A 19,325-nucleotide genomic window follows, 5' to 3' on the forward strand; every position below is an offset into this window, starting at 1 on the left:
AATTGCTTTGGGTGCTTTAGCTCAGATTTGTGAAATATGTTGTCGATTTAAGTGTTTTTAAAACCACAATTAACTGGTTTATTCAACTTTCTCTGAGGAAAAAAAACTTGAGCTTTAAAGGGCCACTTAACCCCCCAAAAATTACAGTTTTGTAATAATTTCCAGAGATAAATGTGTTAATTTGTCATCAGACAGTACAGCTGAGAGACATGTTTCGTTCCCAAAACAACAGAGGAGGTTGGGATTGAAAAATGGAAAGAAATAAATGAAATAACAAAAGGTCGATGTCAAAGTCACTTCCTTAACAGAAAATAAAAGCCCTGCACTGCTCTTCAACTATATAATAGCATGTGAATTAAACAAACCCAGCAGCAGCATCAGCATCATTTTAAGTGTATTCTTCATTTGACCAAGAGAAAAAAAACATGGGTAAAACAGCACTTTAATTAGCAGACATGCATTGCAATTATGATCTGAATTGGCCTTCTTGATTTACTTTTATCCAGATAAAATGTTTGCCCACATCACCCAGCCCTGCTTGTCATGCAACTCCACAAACAAACAAGAGGGTCTCTCCTGGCAGGCATGCTGCAGGCCTGTGTGCTGACAGCTTTCATTAAAAGCTAAATAAGTTCTACTTTAACAGAGACAGCCACTGTAGTCTCCAAAACAAGCACACTCAACACTCTATGTACTTGATTCTACAGGACAATTGCATCAGGATCCATTACATCTGTCCCATATGTGTATATAACTTCATGCACTGTGACAAATGCAGTGGTCAGTAAGTGTGGCCCTTCAGCTGTCCACTCTAACTTCTGCACACATGCACACATGTATGTGCCGGACAGATAAACAGCCTGGACGTTCATGTCACTCGCTCAAAGTAAACAACTCGCAGCTCGCTGACAGCCTCCTCTCGGCGTCCCACCCTTACCTTCGGTGTGGCAAGTGGAGGACAGGATGGTGCTCGGAGGGCGGAAGAGGTACGGGAGATAACGGGAAAAACATTTCATCTTCCTCTCCGGTGCGTGCAGAAGGGTGAAAAGCGTTGCGTTGCGGGCTCCACATCCGCACTGCCGCCGCGACAGCCAGCCAGAGAAGAAGCTGCGGGAGGGGGGGAAGAGGCTCTGTGTGTGTCCGCGGTGCAGGAGGCTATGACAGCATCACTTTTTCTCAGGCAGCGCAGGAAGGAAGGCAGGGAAGGAGTCAGGCAGCGGGCTGTGGTGGAACTGCGCGCCGCCCGGGGAGCAAACAGCGCACGGTGTCAGTGCGCCTCCACTCGTGTCACTGTGGTTCACGTGAGTGAGAACACGGTGTGTGTCGATCCTGTCCGCTCTGATATAAGGTCACATATGAGGTCTGTCCCAATCACAACCCCCCCATCTACACCAAGTATGAAGCGAGACAAGGCACTTTTATTTATATAGCACTTTATAAATTTAAGTGCTGCCCAGAGACATTAAACACACCAAGAGACGGATCTGGAAGAAATCAATACAAAGTGGGCAAAATATACAGTCCATAATAATTTGTTAAAAGGGAGCATACACTGAATTAGAAGCATTGGATGAAAAAAAATCACGTAAGAACTAACAAATATATATACATATATACTCTTTACATATACATATACATATACATACATATGCATAAATAAACATATCTATCTATCTATCCATCCATCTATCTATCTATCTATCTATCTATATATACACACACACATATATATACACATGTATACAAGTAATAAACAACGTTGAAAGGGTCAAATAAACGAATTGATAAATTATTAACATAATAAGACTGAGCTTAAAGTAAAGTAAAATCTGCATATAATAAATAGAAATGCGTAAGAAAAGCAATTTAACCAATTATTTTAGTCTATTTGGGGGGAAAGAGCAATTACAACTGATTAGTAGCCAAACGATTAAACTAGTCCTCGGAAAAATGTTTTAGTCGCCTATTATATATACGTTTAGTATGTATTTACAGTTGTTATAGTATTTACTACTGTGTTATTCGTGGAGTTACAATTCAGTGGGTTTATACAGTGAAGCCAACACACATAACTTGCTGTACCTGCACAGGATGTTGATTTGGCGAAATGTAGAATAACAGCAACGTTAGCAATAACACAGCACACAACAAACAATAGCAAACTTATTTTTAAAAAAGCGTGTTTGTAAAATATGTTTGTATTGTGACTGTATAATGTAGGATAATTTAAAAACAATTGTAAATAAAACGAGGGGAAAACGTTACAACTCAAATTTAGCTGTTAAAAACACGCAGCTGTGTGAGAAATATTAATTAAACATGATGTTACCGCTGGTTTTTCATGTTTGTAATTACTCTCTTAATATCTCGCGAGACTTCAGCGTGAACTAATGCCAGCGGAAGTAGTTTGCGAGCCTCTTTTCCGCCGGCCATAGAGGAGCTAAGGGTAGGTTATGCTTTCCTGTCAGGCAATTTCACTAAAGTATCTCCATCCATCCTCTTTATAATGCCACTATGATCCCAAGTCAAAGTCTAAACACAGTTTATAACTTGTCACAAAAGAAATGCGACCAGTATTGGAGCCATTTTAGGATAGATGAGTAAATAAAATCCCTCACTGTTCAGTCCCCCTCGGTCGCGGCTGTATCCGCATGTCGGCTTCAGGTTACGGAGCTGCTCGGTTTTGGTGGTAGCAGTAAATTATTCGCTTCGTTCACCGTCTGTGGTGTTAACTGTTAGTAAATAGTGTTAATTTTGGCAACCTGGGTGAATGTTGGTAGTGGTAAAACTCCAGCCCGTCCCTCTGTATTGTGCTAACACTTTAGCATTTGTACACTAGCTTAGCATTCGGTTGAGAAGCTAGCGTCATTGAAATCATGTCACACTGTTGTTTGAAAGCTCGTGATTTGAAGTCGTAAATCGTTAATAGTATGTTGATAGTAACATTTACACGTGAGCATTTTCTTCTAACTCGGTTTTTATTTGGGTTTGTTTATGCTAGCCAGCGTCACGTTGTCAGTCGTCGGGGGAAAACTTCAAAGAACTGCAGTTCTTAAATCTTGAATGTCCTGTTTTCCCTCTTAGCACCATGAAGCTCAATCCTTTTGTAACATCCTCCCGCCGCAAGAACCGCAAGAGGCACTTCAATGCCCCTTCTCACATCAGGAGGAAGATCATGTCTTCTCCCCTCTCCAAGGAGCTCCGTCAGAAGTACAACGTGAGGTCCATGCCCATCCGCAAAGATGACGAAGTCCAGGTATTGTATTCAAGTTTGCTGAAAGTTGCTTTTAACGGATTGTAAAGGTTAAGCTGGGCTTGCTTGACATGTTTGTGGCGTTATCAACAGGTGGTCCGTGGACACTACAAAGGCCAGCAGATTGGCAAAGTAGTGCAGGTCTACAGGAAGAAGTATGTCATCTACATCGAGCGTGTGCAGAGAGAAAAGGCCAACGGAACCACAGTCCATGTCGGCATCCACCCCAGCAAGGTGAGACGCAGATGTCTGTCATTAAATGTTTGTCTACCTCACTGTGGACAAGTGTAAAAGTGAATCTGATTGTACTGTTGTTCTTCTGAGTGATCGGCAGGTGATTGAGGAGATGTGATAAAGATTAACACAGAAACTGTGCAGCCAAGTGGGACTGCATCTAACAAATGTCATTGTCAATTAATCTGTCATCTTATTTTTGCAAAAAGGCAGTTGGTTGTAGGGATGTCCCGATACAACTTTTTCACTTCTGATACAATACCAATATTGCAGCCACTGAAATAGCAGTAGCACACATACTGTTGTGATCATGTGGGCTCTACATGCATCCAACACGCAGAGCCCACATGATCACAACAGGCGCTGCTGGATAGAAGTGCTGTAGCGAAATGGACTGCTTGTATCGCAGATTTTAGAGGCCGTCCGATTAATAATCTGATACTCATTTTTTTGGCTGATATCGGATCGGGACATCCCTAGTAGCTGTTTTTCCATAAATGGCATGAAAATGGTTAAATGTCGTGTTTCCCGACCCTGAAAATGTTATTTATTGTCTAAAGATCAGTTTAATGTTGTAGGAACATTGTTTATTTATACAGCTTGTATTTATGTAGCACTTCTAGTCTTGGTGACCACTTAAAGCGGCTTTACACTACAGTTGTGCAATTAAGCTATTCACACCATCTACTCACACATATTTACAGCACGTCTATGTGCACCGCTTTGTCTTTCTTTGAAAAAGCACTGCCCGCACAGCCAATGACTTAGCCTAGTCCTGGGGAGCCTAGGAACACGTCCCTGGTTAGACTAGAAGAACTGGGTATCAAACTTGCAACCATCTTGTTGAAAGACAACCATTGAACGACTGCCACCAGAACATTCACACATAAGATGCTGATATCCAGTATTTGTTAATGACATGTGATCTTAATGGATCACATTGTAAGCACTTTGTGAAGATTGGAGCAGGTAAGCAGCACTACAGTGCAGCTTCATGTTCAGCATTAGGTTAAAAATGCTCAATGAATTGCTGTAACAGTGTATGCTTACAGGTGAGAGATTTGCTGCCAAGTACGGTATTGTTCCAGTATTCTATCATATCGAAATGTTTGTTAAAACGCTGGTGATTTTAGGCTGTAGTTAGTCATGTATGTGTATTTTGCTGGGTTGTATTTAGTTTGATAATGTTCATGTGGAGGATAAAGTGGTAGATGACTGAATTAATGGTTCGGTGCATTTATTGTGATCCGTGTAGTAGTGTTTCTCTAGTGAAACTGTTGTACCATCAGCTGTCAACTGGGTTTCTATACTTGTAGGCTTTTTATAACTTTAAATTATCTAAGCTTGGGCATTCTTGTTCACTACCTTTTATGTTTGTTGGTACTTGGCTTGTAATGGTTTCTTTACAGTGAATGATACAAATAAATGAATTAATTTCACATTGTCACAAAGACAAATGATGAAGAAGCACTTTTGGCTATGACAGTGATATATAGTATTTTATGGACATGCTTTTATACATTTTAGGAGCTCTTTACTGTCAGGTATTTGTTTTGTAGCAGCTTATTTCCCATACATATTCAGTCACAAAAAGAGAAATCTGCTGCTTTTTTCCCCCCCACCCTTTCACAGTGCTCACCAACTATTACTTTTACTATTACCAGGACACCTGAATAGAACAAAGCCATTGTTAGTTTTGCTTGTTATACCAGTGCTTTTTTTAGTAAAGCAGTTCAAAATGTTTATATTGAAATTTCTGAACCATTGCCCAATGACAATGTTGTTGGCTCACTGTAGCAAAACTGTCAGACCTCAATTTGTCCCTTTTATTCACAATTACACCAAAACACACTTAACATTAGACTTTGAGTAATGGCCAACAATCGCTAATCTTATTCCACTGTGCTGTTCGTGTCTCCCACAAGTGAGACATGCAAATATTTTTGGACTACTACTTTTTTCCATGAGCTGCATGCATTTCACAGAAAAATAGACATTTAGATTAGACAATTAACATTACCAACATCTATATCTGTTGTGCATGTCACAAATCTCATGTACTCCTTTCAATGTAAAAGCACTCATCTGTAAACATGAAACAGTTAAGCCTGGTTTGCATATCGATCTGTGTTGTTGTAAGGTATGTTTGTCATCAGTGTCTCCTGGTGAAAAATCATGTAGTGTTTGGATGCCCTCACTGGTCAGTCATGTATTGTAAATAGACTGCAAAAGTTGTGCAGTGAATGATTCACAGCAATTCTGACTCAAAATTGTGTGTGAACTTGGCTTTATGTGACCTGCTTACTCCATCATGGATGCAGATACATTGTGCTTTTTTGCATGTTTACAGGCGATTACTCTTGTCAAAATATGGCCCACAAGATAAAGGATGCGTGTTCTTAGATGCTCAAATACTTTTTCATTTGAAGGTGGTTGTTTCCCACAGTCAGGGAGCAGAGCAGAGGGACTGCACTGCTGACTCTAACAGGAGAGCGTGTGGCTCGACTATTGGCATTTTTTGAGATGTAAAGCAAAAAAGGCTCAAAGCAATGTTGCTTTCCCTACCATTTCAGTTTTCTGGTATAATCAATACTGGTAAACAGCATGCACAGCAACTTGGGAGTTGGAATTGGATTGTCAGTTGTTTGGTATTGTGCAACATTAACATTTAACGTTTTCCATAAGGCTTTTACAGTTTTGACTACGTGTCAATTTTTCTGTTGAAAGCTTTAACTGTGAAGATGGGATGTAGCATTTCATGCATGACTTGAGCAAATTATAATTATCACCCCTCCCAAATGGGAGATGAACAGTACATTTCTACCGATGTCCGATAACTGGAATATTAAAGGCTGAAGTAGCACAAGCAATTACTGATAATTGTAGTCGATATGGTGTAATGCCTGTTAGAGCCTATATACATGTATATGTTACATGGATGGTTCATGTAGGTTTGCTAATCATTCACTCAAAGATTTCAGATTTATTTTTTTGTGCTTTGCAAAGAGAAAATCTTGTGACCTGTTTACTGATCAATTTTTCTGTGGACAGGTTGTCATCACCAGGCTAAAGCTGGACAAGGACCGCAAGAAGATCCTGGAGCGCAAGGCCAAGTCTCGCGCTGATGGAAAGGAGAAGGGCAAATACAAGGAGGAGACCATTGAGAAGATGCAGGATTAAAAATGATCTTTTGCTATCAATAAACTGTGTAAATGGGCCTCATTTTGTCTCATGTTTTTGTTTTGTTAAGACAGATGGAAGTTAAGGATCTGAGTAGAACACAAGCATATACATCACTATTATGTTAAGTCAGATGGAAGTTAAGGATCTGTGTAGAACACAAGCATATACATCACTATTAAATGGCAATTTTGAATCCAGTGCTGGAATGAAGAAAAAAAAAACATTCAAGATACTGATTAATTTAGTTTGTCAATCCTAAAACTCAGTGTTCATTACTTTATTAGTCCATTGATTTCCTAAGGCTGTTGGGAAATGAACTGGAATAGGAAATTTGAAATATAAGTTTGACATTTCCATTGAAATTGGAATGATTTCCATTTCGACTTTGTCAATAGTAATTTTAATTGCAAAAAGCAAACAAATTATATTATGTAAAACTAAGTTCATAGAGGGCAATAATGGTACAAAAAATGCTGCTGGTGTGGAATGTGTGAGTGAACACAAATTTACATTCATCTTAAATTGAAAATGACATGTTTGTCAATAACGCTATATCAGTCATCCACACTTATCACTGGCTCTGCTGCATGCTGCTGAGGGCTGTAATTTCACCAAATGACGACTAGGTGTCACCATTTCTCCAACTAAATATTCGGGAAGTGCACAAAGCAAAATGCTGAAGCGTAAGAGCAAGTTGTTGCACATGTACAACAAAAGCAGCTGAAACTGTCAAAGCATTTCTTTGATATTTCACCATAAACCTTAAACCTTTATAAAGTTGAGTGTTAACCCATATGTGTGTAAACAGACACTCGTGTATTCCGCTCGTGGCTGATGTGTCGCCACCTCCCTCCTCTGGCTGATGACGGTCATGTGATCCCGTGCTGCTTCTTCCCTGTTGTCGACTGAACGCAGTCGTATTTATCTCAAGTTATCTCAAGTGAAAAGTTGATATCTGTGGTTCATATTTGCCCTTAAACTAAATTTCGTAATGGCGGAGTTAGGTTTTGTCATCGCCATGTCGGTGGTGACTCTGTTTTGGGCTATTGTTGGAGGAGTAGTTCCGCTGTTTATCCCGAAAGGACCAAACCGAGGGTAAGTTTGTTAGCTCCACGTTAGCATTGAGCTAGCCATGTTTTTTGGTGCTCTAGTTTATTCCGTAACTCTCATTTGACAACACGCGTAGACTTGAAATGTTTACAGTGAGTGACATTTGTTTCCAAAAGGGTTACACAGCTCGAACTGAACAAGGTTTAAAACTAGCTCTTGGCAGCTAACGTTAAAGTAGTAAAGAAAGTTTGGTTTCGCTAACTAAAGCTAATTTGACAGCACTTTACATTACTATTACATGTTTATGTCAGTATTACTGACACCTTTTTGCAGTAACTCCATAGTTTTAATTTAATCTAATCGTTTCTCCTTACGTTTAAGAGTAAATGGACTTCACTTTGTAAAATGTGCCAAGTGCAACTTCCTTTTTTGTTCTTAAATCATCATCACGAGATCAAAATGGCCTGAGATGCATTTGAAGGTCAATGAATGTGAATTTTATCACTTACAATTATTTTCCTGTTACTCCTACAGAGTTATAATCACAATGCTGGTGTTAACTGCAGTTTGCTGCTACCTGTTGTAAGTATTGCCATCCTGGTTTTTTGTTATACACTATATCCTCTGAATCTATTCATACAAAAAATAGTGGAGATTCAAAAATGTATCAAAATCACTTGTCTCTGTTGCTCAGATGTGATTACCTTTGATTAAAAAAAAAAAAAAAAAAAGACAATAATGCACAATAAAGCCATCTGCCATAACACAAAAGAAGAAAGAAGTGATCATTTGCTGCTTTCTGTTTCCTGTGTGATAATTAACTGAGTCTAGGGATTTCTTCTGTCACTGCCTGATCATTTGTGAGTAATACTGTCACAACCCAGGTTTCCACATAGTATTTCTGTCCTGTGATAAATTATTTATGTTCACAAGTGTCATGTTTCATGTCAGATGGACAAAAGAGGGCAGCAGAGTGTTGCAGCCCAGTTATTTCCAGGATGCTTAGTGGAATAATAAAATAATGGAATAATGCAAATAATAATAATCCAAACAATTGAAATAATATAAACCCTTTTTGATATTGAAGAGCTCAGTTTTGTTGCTGATAAGTTTGTGCTATGTTATTTACCCTTTTTCTCCAAAAGCTGGTTAATAGCAATTCTGGCCCAACTCAACCCACTGGCGGGGCCTACTCTGTCCACGGACACCATCTGGTACCTGAAATATCACTGGCCTTAAATTACACTTCCTGAACTCCTGAGTATGCAGGTAAAAAAATCTCTTCATCTGAAAGACTAAAGCTCTGAATTTCCCTTCAGCATATACATGCCAAGTTGTGGTGTTTCTCTGCAGGAGAGGAGACCCGACAATGCTGCATACCAACGGAGACGATACATCCTGACTTGCCTTAAAATCAGGTCCCTGTGTGATTACTGAGTAATGCCCAGACTGGTGCCTTGTACAAACAAATGATTCCCAAAGGAGCTCCAAGAGATCTGACTGGATGTGCTTTACTTTAAATTCACAGGGCCTTCACTTGCTGTTGTTTGGTATATATATATATGATGTTTATATGTTGTGTTAATTATATTATTATTAACGAATGCATTTGCCTGAATGAAGGAAGCTGATCTCATCTCTTTGTCTATATTAATGAATGCAATCACGTGATTGTAGTAAATAAATAAATGCATTGGTCCATGACCAATGTGTTTTGTGTGGACTTTTCCTGAACATAAAACTGTGTGTGTGTGTGTTTTCGTTTGAATAATAAATGCTAATTACGCCTGTACATGAAAGTGGTTCTTAGGTCGCGTTCCAAAACCGCCTTCCTGCTTCCCGTAGCTTGAGCCGGCAACGTTGGCAAACATGGCGTCCTCAGATGTCCACGTCCGAATATGTGAGCAAGAAATACTCAAATATGACTTGGAAATTAAAGCTCTCATCCAGGTGCGAGTATTTCTTTGGTAAGACCACTTTGTGTCGAGTTGCAACATGGGAGCGCTTGAGCTTGTCATTAAGCAGAACTGTGTTTTCTGTCTGTTAGCATCTCGTTTTAGCAGCTGCTGTTAGCCGCTGTAGACACATCACCAACAGCGGTAGCTGCAGCTGTTATTAATCATTTAACGTTACATGTCGTTACATTTATGACTGACTTTAAATTATCACGTGAAGTGGGAAATAAACTATCTGTACAACCAAGAATCTTTGGATGTTTTTCAATAGAACCACGTAGCTCTAGGATCGCACTTATCCTGTATATTCTTATTTTAGCGTAACACATATTACGTTTTAGAGATTTTCTTCAATATACATATTTAAGTTATGGGAAATAAGTTATTTCATTAGGAAATAATTATTGAAAGTCTGTATAAACAGAAATTAATAACAATTGTTTTTCTCTATTTTTTTTAATTATTGAAGGGTTTAAGAGCAAAATATGCTTTCTTGCTTTTTGACATTTGAAAACCTAACAGTGAATTATATAACTAATGTACAGGTAAAATGATAATGAAAACTAGAGAAAGCACTTGGAGAGTGCAAACCTCTGCCCTGGCATCTCTTGGCAACCGTGTCAATATTCTCCCCTGTCTCACAAGGTTAAGGTTGTTTTTTAAGAAAGAAATCACCTAAATCAAATGATTTCCTCCTTGTATCATCAACTACATCCCCAGAATTTTTTTTCCAAGTTGTGCTCCTCACAAATGCAGCCAAAAACATAACCTCCTTGGTGAATGTAAAAACTGTGATCTCTTAAAGTATTTACCTTGGGCTGCTCATACAACAATGTTGTGATATTGTTTTACACAGCATGTTGATAACCGTTACTTCAGCTAACACTGAGCATGAGGCGCAGACTTTTCTAATGTTTTTGCTTTAACGTGTCACCAGGATGTTAATGAGTGCGCAGGTCCTCAGAGCAAGCTGATAGAACTGAACGCAGATGTGAAGAAGAATTTCCATAATCTCAGATTAAGAATCCAGGTAAGAAGCACTTGATTTGTGAACATGATAATGATGCAGCACGCAATAGAAATTGATACTTCTCTGAAACATGGCAAGGGACATATGTAATGGTCTCATATGGTGTTACATGATCAATTACCAATAAAGCAATCAAATCAAATTATATATTATTACTACTTATTTATATAGATCTTTTCATACAAGAAAATGTTCAAAGGATGAAAACATTATCAAGGAAAACCTCAACGTTAATACAGTTGTTTCTCTTTGACAGTAAAGAGGAAATGTGATGTCTTGCAAATATGAGAACATCTCATTGTTACTAAATCTAAATCTTATATTTTATTAATCCCCTTAGGGAAATTATTTCTCTGCATTTGACCCATCCTAGAATTAGGAGAAGTGGGCGCCCACACTAAGTAGTGCCCGGGGAGCAATGGGGTTGGGTACCTAGCTCAGGGGTACCCCAGCCCTTTTGACCTGGTGGGGACTTGAACCGGCGACCCTCCAGTTACAAGCCATACTGTATTACGTTTTAGGTGCAGATTAAGTCGGAACATCATATTAACAAACAAAAACATTTGTGTTTTGTTTCTTCGACAGGATTTAGAGCAAATGGCGATGGAGCAAGACAAAGAGTCAGACAGGCAAACCTTGATCAGTCAGGTGGAGGGACACAGGAAACAGATGCTGAGGTACCGTCTGTTTTCTGAGTTGTGAATGCTGTTGAATTGCCTTTAAAATTCTTAAGTATTTTTCCTTTTGTGATTTATGTGTGTTCACAGTAATCAGACAGCTTGGAGGAAAGCTAACCTTGCCAGCAAACTGTCTATAGACAACATGGAGAAGCAGGCACTTCTTAATGAAGCAGACAGTACAGTGAGACAGAGGTGAGCTGACACTCTGTCATCATGGCAAAAGAGACACAGGCATTTTACTGCTCATATTATTAGGGTTGTATTTAGAACACCACATTTGGGATGTGTTTAACGTTAGGACAGAGATAAAAATCTTGTATATTGTATTTCTTATTCCAGGAAGATGACCAAAGAGGGTCTGGCACAGACGAGCAGCGACATCACAGAAAACCTGATGAGCATCAGCCGGATGATGGCGCAGCAGGTTCAGCAGAGCGAGGAGACCATGACATCACTGGGTTAGTGAAGGATTGTTTACCCAAATCCTAATCATCCTGCTTCTTTAAATAAACTCAATGTGCTAAAGTTTAGTTTTTGAGGTTAATCTGGTTTAATGCAGACCACCCTCCTCTGTGCTGAAAGTGACTTTCTCTTCTGTTTGAAGCAACCTCCTCAAGGACAATCCAGGAGACCAATGAAGAGTTTAAGGCCATGACGGGGACCATCCAGCTCGGGAGAAAGCTCATCACCAAGTACAACCGCAGGGAGCTCACAGATAAACTGCTCATCTTCCTGGCAGTGGCTCTCTTCCTCGCCACAGTCCTCTACATCCTCAAGAAGAGACTGTTCCCCTTCTTGTAGACCAAGGTACCACAGAGGAACTCTCCCATAACCACAAATGCCATACTTTCCTCAAACAAATATCTTAACTCCTTTGTGCCAAATTGCACTCGCATGATCAACGAGCAATGTTGTCTTCTGAACTGTGATGTCACTGAGGCTAAGTATTAACCACAACACCAACCTCCGCACCTACTGTATATCTCTACGCTGTGCTTTTTCATTTACTAAAAAAGTAAATTTTTTAGTAAATTAATTTTTTTTCCCTCATGAAACAAAAGGAATCATTCCAGAGGTTCGTGTTCAGGGAGTGAGACAGTGATGCTGTGCAAGTCAGACATGGAAGGAGGGACGACCCATACAAATAGTTTCTCTTACACACTCCTATGAAGCAAAGGTGGAAGCACAGCACTGTACCTGTGTGTTTTTAGCTGTAGAACTCAAAGTGTAGGATTTCACACATTGAAATCACAAGTCTAAAGAATCAGAATCTTGAGGGGAAAATATCTGAATATGATTTTCAGTTTGATGTGATTATCTAGTAGCACTGTTCATATCAGTTTTTATCAACATACTTTCCTCAGTAGCATTTGCTTAAATCAAACTAGTGACCAATGGCTGTTTTCTTTGTTGTTTTTTGACAATTAATCTAAAAAACAAGCCTGTGTTGTAATTGTTATTTATAATGCTATACTGTATAATTACTGTAAGGTATAATTTATTATTAGATCATATTGAGCTAGTACTATTTTTAAATGAGAGATATTTTAAATGCTTTTTAACTTTATTATGATTTAAGCACGTCTGCACTCGCTCACAGTTGTTGACTCATTAGCAAACAGCGGGGAAAAAAGAAACTTTATTCCTGGTAAGAGTGGACACAGTGTCCTCTGTCTCTGGTCTTCAGCAGAAAAGCTCAGAAAAGCAGTGGCAGTCATCACACTGGCAAAGATATAGAGCAGCATTCACTCCTGCCTTTCTTCAGATAAGACCCGGAAAAGCAGATTATTCCAACCCGTTTCCCTCTCCCTGTCCACCGTGGGTGGAGGTTGAGGTGGGAGTATTTTTAGGTTTGCATGGCGCTGTTATCTGACATTGCCTTTTCAGCGCCTCGGAAGAGAGGGTGGCCAGAGGAGCTACATGACCTTGCCACCCTTCTGTGCAGTCGCCTGGCATTGCTACGTTGTTATTCGTATGTAAAAGCTGTCAATACTGATTTACCAATAAACACAGAGTCAAAGTCTCCCTTCATGTTGGACACGTGTGTGTGTGTTAGTGAGTGAATATTGTTTTTCAAGTGATACAAAAGACAACAGAGTGCGTGAAGAGACCCCCAAGCATTGTATACTCATGTAAAGTGGCCGCTGTTGGGCAGAGCCAGTTCTTAGCCTGTTCATATAACTGCACACTTAGACCAGGCCTCTGGCTCTCTGTCAAGCAAATTGGACTATTCTTGAATTTAGCACTGCGACAGTGTCGGTCGAGTGTTTTGGTTTGTATGTGGACAAGTGGGTCAAGGTCTCACAGGAACACACACGGCACCAAACTGACGCTGTTAACACAGGAAACAAACTGTGACCTGATACCTGAGCAGTAAACTGAACAGCTACTTTTATCTACATTATCGTCAGCCTCACCTGTAACATTTACATTACAGTTTTTGAAACTATGGTAATGCACCTTATTTCTAGTGGGATTTACAGTACAATAACAGTAATATTATGTTATTTCCACAGTAATAACCAGGTCATAGCTTGGTTGCATGTTTTTCCGCTGTTATTACTTGGTGATTACCATAGAATAGAATAGAATAGAATAGAAAATACTTTATTAATCCCTTGCGGGAAATTCTTTCGTCACAGCGCTCCAGTGTACAAAGGTAACGAATGTTGTAACAGCAATTTTTTTGGAAATTACAAAATTACAAACTATAAGAAGAAGTAGGAGTAAACATAAGAATAAAATGACAAAGTTAAAGAATACTATTTAAATAAGAATAAATTTACAGAGTTAAACATTTCCAGAATATACTTCAAAACTTGTAATAACATGGTATTACCATAATATTACTCCCCAAATACAAAATTGTTACCATATTGTTGCTGTGCTGTAATCTCCAGTGTTAACTTGTTCACCATTGAGCCCTAGTCCTGCTAAACCTGGTCTATTCAGGCTTCTCGGCACATTACCTTACAAAAAGTGAACTTTTAATAATCTGTTGTACTGTCATTGACAGGCTCACATCTCTAATGTCCTAACAGTTACATGACAGGTGACTTTCAGTGTGGCTTTAAATGCAGAATTATCAATAATATCCCCATTTCCTTGTCAAATTCAAAACATTTTTAAACATTTATTCAAGCGTCACTGTCCTACGGTGACTCTTGAACACCCGTGGAGTGTACACGTGGCTGACAGCGGGGGTTGTAAGAAAGTGTAAACTTTTTTAACAACCTTTGAACCCTCAGGAGCATATTGAAGGAAACATCCTAATAGCCACTTGAACATTTTAACCAGACACAAACCATGTGGCAGATGTTGGGCTCCTTTACGTGGACCTGGAGCCATTTCAATCAGTCGGAGATTTTGTAATAGAAAGTTTACGCTATATTAACTGATTTCTTGTATTCTCTGTCTGTCATGGTACCACCGTCTACTCACTATTTGCTGTTCATAATGTGCAGAAACAGGTAGATTCCTGCCAATTTAAGCCCAAATGTGACTGCTGTGATACTGTGTGCTCTGAATAAAACACAAAGACAACTGTTTTGCTTATAGTCTTTATTTCTGCATTCACCATAATCTTACAAAGATTTTGTTCCTGACTTTCATTATAAAAGTTAATTTTGATATAAATTATATACTGTAGGTTTAATAGTTTCCAAATGAAATATGAGTGTATAATTTAAACAAGACTTAATAGGTATAATAATACAATTTCATCCAAATGTTTTAATTATCTCCAAAGCCACAAGTAATAATTAGAATGGCATTTCACTTAAGTGTGGGGCATTTTTAAATTATTTATAGAACCTAAATTGCAAATTGTAATTTATTTATTTTATGGTGCTCAAAACAAAACAGACACAACCAAAATCAAGTCATTAAATATGAGAGACTTTACACAAACACCACCACGTTTACAAATGCATGCAGTCAGCAAAAGAATAATAATAACAACAACAATAATAATAATGATAATAATAATAATAATAATAATAATAATCCTGTGTTTGATATTCACCATGTCCTGATGCCATGTAGGCCGTTAGTGGAGGGAAACATGCTCTGCACGTTGTTCAGATCCCCCGGTGCAAAGTTCATGTAAGTCCCGCTGTTGTTGTTGTTGGATCCCTGCACAGTTTGCATTGTGGCTGCGGGGTAATTACACGCGTAGTTTGTGTTGCAGCCGGGCCCGGTGTAGTTAGTGAAAGGCGGGTAATTGTTGTAGTTGAAATGGTTGATGTAGGACGGGTTGTAGGAGCTCGTGTCCGCCGCCATGCAGGGCCTCCCGTCCCGCACCAGCACCGGCACTGACACCCGCCGTGGCGGCGGCAGAGACACCATCTCCAGGCTCTGGTCCTGCCGCTGCCGCTTGCACTTGTACCTCCTGTTCTGGAACCAAATCTTCACCTGGGTCGGGGTGAGTTTGAGCAGCCCGGCCAGGTGGTCCCTCTCCGGGGCGGACAGGTACCTCTGCTGCTTGAAGCGGCGCTCCAGCTCATACACCTGCGCCTGAGAGAAGAGGACCCGCGGCTTCCTGCGTCTGCGGGGCTTTGGTGGATCCGCATCCTGGGATTTAACGTCCTCCACGGACCCGAGAGCAGAACTGAACTCCACTGATATAACAACACGAAACAAAAGATTAATGTAAATGTGAGGTTATTTTTAAAGGACGTGTTTATATTTTACTTTAAGTGTCTTTTCATTTGTTCATCATCACACGTTTAATTGTAACAGCAACAAAATACAACATTATATTATATTATATTATGGTGCAAATTCTACCATGTGTGTTGGTTCAGTTCCCATTAAAGATGCATTTAGAGTAAGCTTGGAAAAAGATGCGCAGTCTACAGGACAATGTATATGATACATTTAAAGTGTTCCAATGCAACTTTTGCTGTAATTGTTTTTTTAATAACTGTTAAATTGTCGGTCTGAACTGTAGAAAATTTAGTTTTTGTTTTAATTATTGTTGCCAAACTGAAGTGGCAATAATCGGATTCCGATTGTTTGTAGTCTGCTAAAACCACCAATTACAACAACATATTAATGCATATCAATTTAATACACACATTAATTTAATAATTTAATTTATTTTAATTATTTAATTGATGTTAATGCAACGTTTTCTGCATTTGTTTTCTAAAATAATTCTTACACTGCATGTCTGAACTATACAAAAATATCTATTATTCGGTAGATTCAAAATGGCATGTTTTTCTTGTATAAACCTTAGTGTACAATATGTTCTCCATGTATCATGGTTTGCCTGACTTGTATTTTTTAGTGACAATAAACTGATTCTGATTTAGTTGTTTTTTTTGGAGTTCGGTTGTGTTTAGTCTGTTGTTTAATTGGTTAACAACAGAGTTTAGGCCTCTAATCACAAAGTCACCCCCAGGTTATCATCTTACCTTTTCTGCGTTTCCCCTCAAACCCTTCTGGTTTCTCATCCTTCATTAAATCCATATCCAAGAGCGATTTGCCATAAAAGTTGGAGGCAAAGCTGAGCGCAGAGCTCCCTCTGCCTGCTCTGGACTCCTGCAGCTCTTCTCCAAACAGCGAGGACGCGGCGGCGGCGGCTGCAGCTGCGGCTGCTGCGGTCGCCATGTCCCGCAGAGGCTCCTGCTTCATGCGGGCCAGCATGCAGGAGGGAGAAGAGGAGGAGGATGAGGAGGACAGTGAAGAGTCCGGCACTGTGCAGCAGTCCATGCGCGCAGAAACGTCCAGAGAAGACACCATGACGCCATGACTCTGCTCCAAGTTTAATATATCCTTCACAGAGAAGGGAGTGGACGTGCTGCCACTGGCAAACATTGTCACGAGGACTTAGAAATAAAGAAGAAGAAAAACTATTAACCTGTCATATGGACGCAACAGGGAGACGTCAACAAACTTCCTCTCTTGTCTGGTAATATTTACTGGATTTAAGTATCAGTTTGGAACACCAGACTGAGCTTGAGTGAAGTGTGCATTTTGAATGTCAACTCTGTCTCCAAACTTTTCTCTTCATGGCCTCCCTCTCCTCCCCAGTGACGCATGGAGGAGGAGGAGGAGGAGGAGGAGGAGAAAGGGTTCATCCGTTATAAAAATAAAAATGCTTGTGTTATTTCCATAAATCAGCCAGTTTCTCTGTCTGATTAAGACAGATCAATTTTGCCCAATCATCTCTTGATGTTGAAAAAAGTAAGGTGTTACCAGTGCCGGCCCAAGCCTGTATGGGGCCCTAAGCAGAATCTGATTTTGGGGCCCCCCTTTCACCACCTCAGAGTCACCTGTGCTTGATACAGTTGTAACACTATACATGTTTTTTGTTTTGTTTTTACCTTAGAGGTCATTAAAAACTCACTATTCATTTGCACTTTCATATTCTAAGTTAAGCACAAAGTGTGTTGACACTGAGCTTGAATTAATAACATAACAAAACACAACAGCAGGGGCCACACGGTGGTGTATTGGTTAGCACTCTCGCCTTGCAGCGAGAAGACCCGGGTTCGAGCCCCGGTTGGAACAAGGGCCTTTCTGCATGGAGTTTGCATGTTCTCCCCGTGTGTGCGTGGGTTCTCTCCGGGTACTCCGGCTTCCTCCCACAGTCCAAAAACATGCAATGTGGGGATAGGTGAATTGGACACTCCAAATTGACCATAGGAGTGAGTGTGAGGGTGAATGGTTGTTTGTCTCTATCTGTGTGTGGCCCTGCGATGGACTGGCGAACTGTCCAGGGTGTACCCCGCCTATCGCCCGATGTAGCTGAGATTGGCACAGCACCCCCCGCGACCCTCTGGCAGAGGATAAAGCGGTAGATGATGACTGACTGAACACAACAGCAGACACTGCATTTGCTGTAATCAAGTAAACCAGTTTAATGAATTTTGTTTAAAATTAAAACAGATGTGCGGTTGTGCACCAAATGTGCAATTGTCAACTGCATAATAAAACCAAATAACTTAAGATAGACACTTTTTAGATGTCTCCAGATTTTTTTTAATATGTTCAAATGTTTTTTTTAGACAAAAACACTTTAGCAAGCAGCCACTTATGCCTTGAGCCAGCTGTGGGTGTTACTGATCACATGTATGCTGCTCTGTGCAGTTAATGTTTTTAACTGCACAATTTACACCTGTGTTTTTCCCCTCTGTGACCTGTCAGAATGCTGCCCATTACATGACAGTGTAATCACCTTGATAAGTAGATCATTTCTATATTTGTGGATGTGTGTAACATGTGGCAGAGCCGGGCCAAGGCATAGGCGAACTATAAGCGGCTGCTTGGGGGCCCCTGATGACCAGGGGGCCGCCAGTAGTGTGTGGAACAAAAAACACTTTAACATATTAAAGAAATCTTCTTAAAGAATATTTTTTGATATATTTAGATATGTAAATAGTGTTGAGCTTCAGTTATTTTATTGTATTTGCTCATTTACTGCACATTTTCATGTTTTAATAAAAACTGGTTTACTTGTTTAATAATTCAAGTTAAGTGAAACCACACTTTGAATACGAAAGTGTAAATTAACACTGAGACATATTACAGTGATTTTACTGCCCTCTAAGGTTAAAACAACACAAGGGTGACACTGGTTTGGTGTAAATAACACAACTATAATTGATGCAATTTAAAGTGTTACAGCTACTCTGAGGTGGTGGGAGGGGGCCCCATACAGGCTTCCACCAGCCCTGACATGTGGATTATTTAGATTATTTTCCAGTAAGAATTATATATCCAGTGCTGCAGTAACAAGTGAGGAGCTGGACTTGTATGATGATGAGTTTTGGGGTCTTGGTCTGTCCTTCATCGGATACGGAACAGACAAAGACTCTTTTTTTTTTCTTTCTTTTTTTTTTTAAAGGAAGGAGAGAGAAAAAAAGGACAGAGAGCAGGACGAGAGTCTGGACACCGAATGTGAAACCAAGCGACACACTCTGCTGTGCTGT

General features: G+C 39.7%; 5 protein-coding genes across 6 annotated transcripts in view; 3 read left to right on the forward strand and 2 right to left on the reverse strand.

Moving 5' to 3' along the window:
• The window catches only part of ppp2r2ba (protein phosphatase 2, regulatory subunit B, beta a), a 52,059-nt gene extending 50,763 nt beyond the window's left edge, over nt 1-1,296 (reverse strand). Inside the window, exon 1 of the mRNA XM_058650262.1 lies at nt 938-1,296. Within this exon, the coding sequence (XP_058506245.1) occupies nt 938-1,016 (79 nt within the window). The 5' untranslated portion in view covers nt 1,017-1,296. The remainder of the gene's footprint in view (nt 1-937) is intronic.
• A 1,084-nt stretch (nt 1,297-2,380) lies between these two features.
• On the forward strand, nt 2,381-6,704 carry rpl26 (ribosomal protein L26). Its single transcript, XM_058650015.1, has 4 exons — nt 2,381-2,446; nt 3,085-3,256; nt 3,347-3,487; nt 6,539-6,704. The coding sequence occupies exons 2-4, from the start codon at nt 3,089-3,091 to the stop codon at nt 6,665-6,667; spliced, it is 438 nt and encodes a 145-aa protein (XP_058505998.1). The 5' UTR covers nt 2,381-2,446; nt 3,085-3,088; the 3' UTR covers nt 6,668-6,704.
• An 838-nt stretch (nt 6,705-7,542) lies between these two features.
• atp6v0e1 (ATPase H+ transporting V0 subunit e1) lies at nt 7,543-9,461 on the forward strand. Of its 2 annotated transcripts, none has more exons than XM_058650018.1 (4): nt 7,543-7,765; nt 8,255-8,302; nt 8,866-8,989; nt 9,055-9,461. In XM_058650018.1, the coding sequence occupies exons 1-3, from the start codon at nt 7,662-7,664 to the stop codon at nt 8,957-8,959; spliced, it is 246 nt and encodes an 81-aa protein (XP_058506001.1). In that variant the 5' UTR covers nt 7,543-7,661; the 3' UTR covers nt 8,960-8,989; nt 9,055-9,461. The 2 variants fall into 2 exon arrangements, with proteins under 2 accessions (XP_058506001.1, XP_058506000.1); XM_058650017.1 differs by having other exon boundaries at nt 7,550-7,765; nt 9,074-9,461.
• A 43-nt stretch (nt 9,462-9,504) lies between these two features.
• On the forward strand, nt 9,505-13,416 carry bnip1a (BCL2 interacting protein 1a). Its single transcript, XM_058650019.1, has 6 exons — nt 9,505-9,670; nt 10,613-10,705; nt 11,291-11,382; nt 11,473-11,577; nt 11,725-11,843; nt 11,990-13,416. The coding sequence occupies exons 1-6, from the start codon at nt 9,590-9,592 to the stop codon at nt 12,184-12,186; spliced, it is 687 nt and encodes a 228-aa protein (XP_058506002.1). The 5' UTR covers nt 9,505-9,589; the 3' UTR covers nt 12,187-13,416.
• A 1,705-nt stretch (nt 13,417-15,121) lies between these two features.
• On the reverse strand, nt 15,122-17,367 carry nkx2.5 (NK2 homeobox 5). Its single transcript, XM_058650244.1, has 2 exons — nt 16,806-17,367; nt 15,122-16,004 (listed from the first exon to the last, which is right to left on the reverse strand). The coding sequence occupies exons 1-2, from the start codon at nt 17,206-17,208 to the stop codon at nt 15,406-15,408; spliced, it is 1,002 nt and encodes a 333-aa protein (XP_058506227.1). The 5' UTR covers nt 17,209-17,367; the 3' UTR covers nt 15,122-15,405.
• Nucleotides 17,368-19,325: the final 1,958 nt, after the last annotated feature.

The sequence above is a fragment of the Solea solea genome, chromosome 14 (assembly GCF_958295425.1).
Source record: "Solea solea chromosome 14, fSolSol10.1, whole genome shotgun sequence".
NCBI lineage: Eukaryota > Metazoa > Chordata > Actinopteri > Pleuronectiformes > Soleidae > Solea > Solea solea.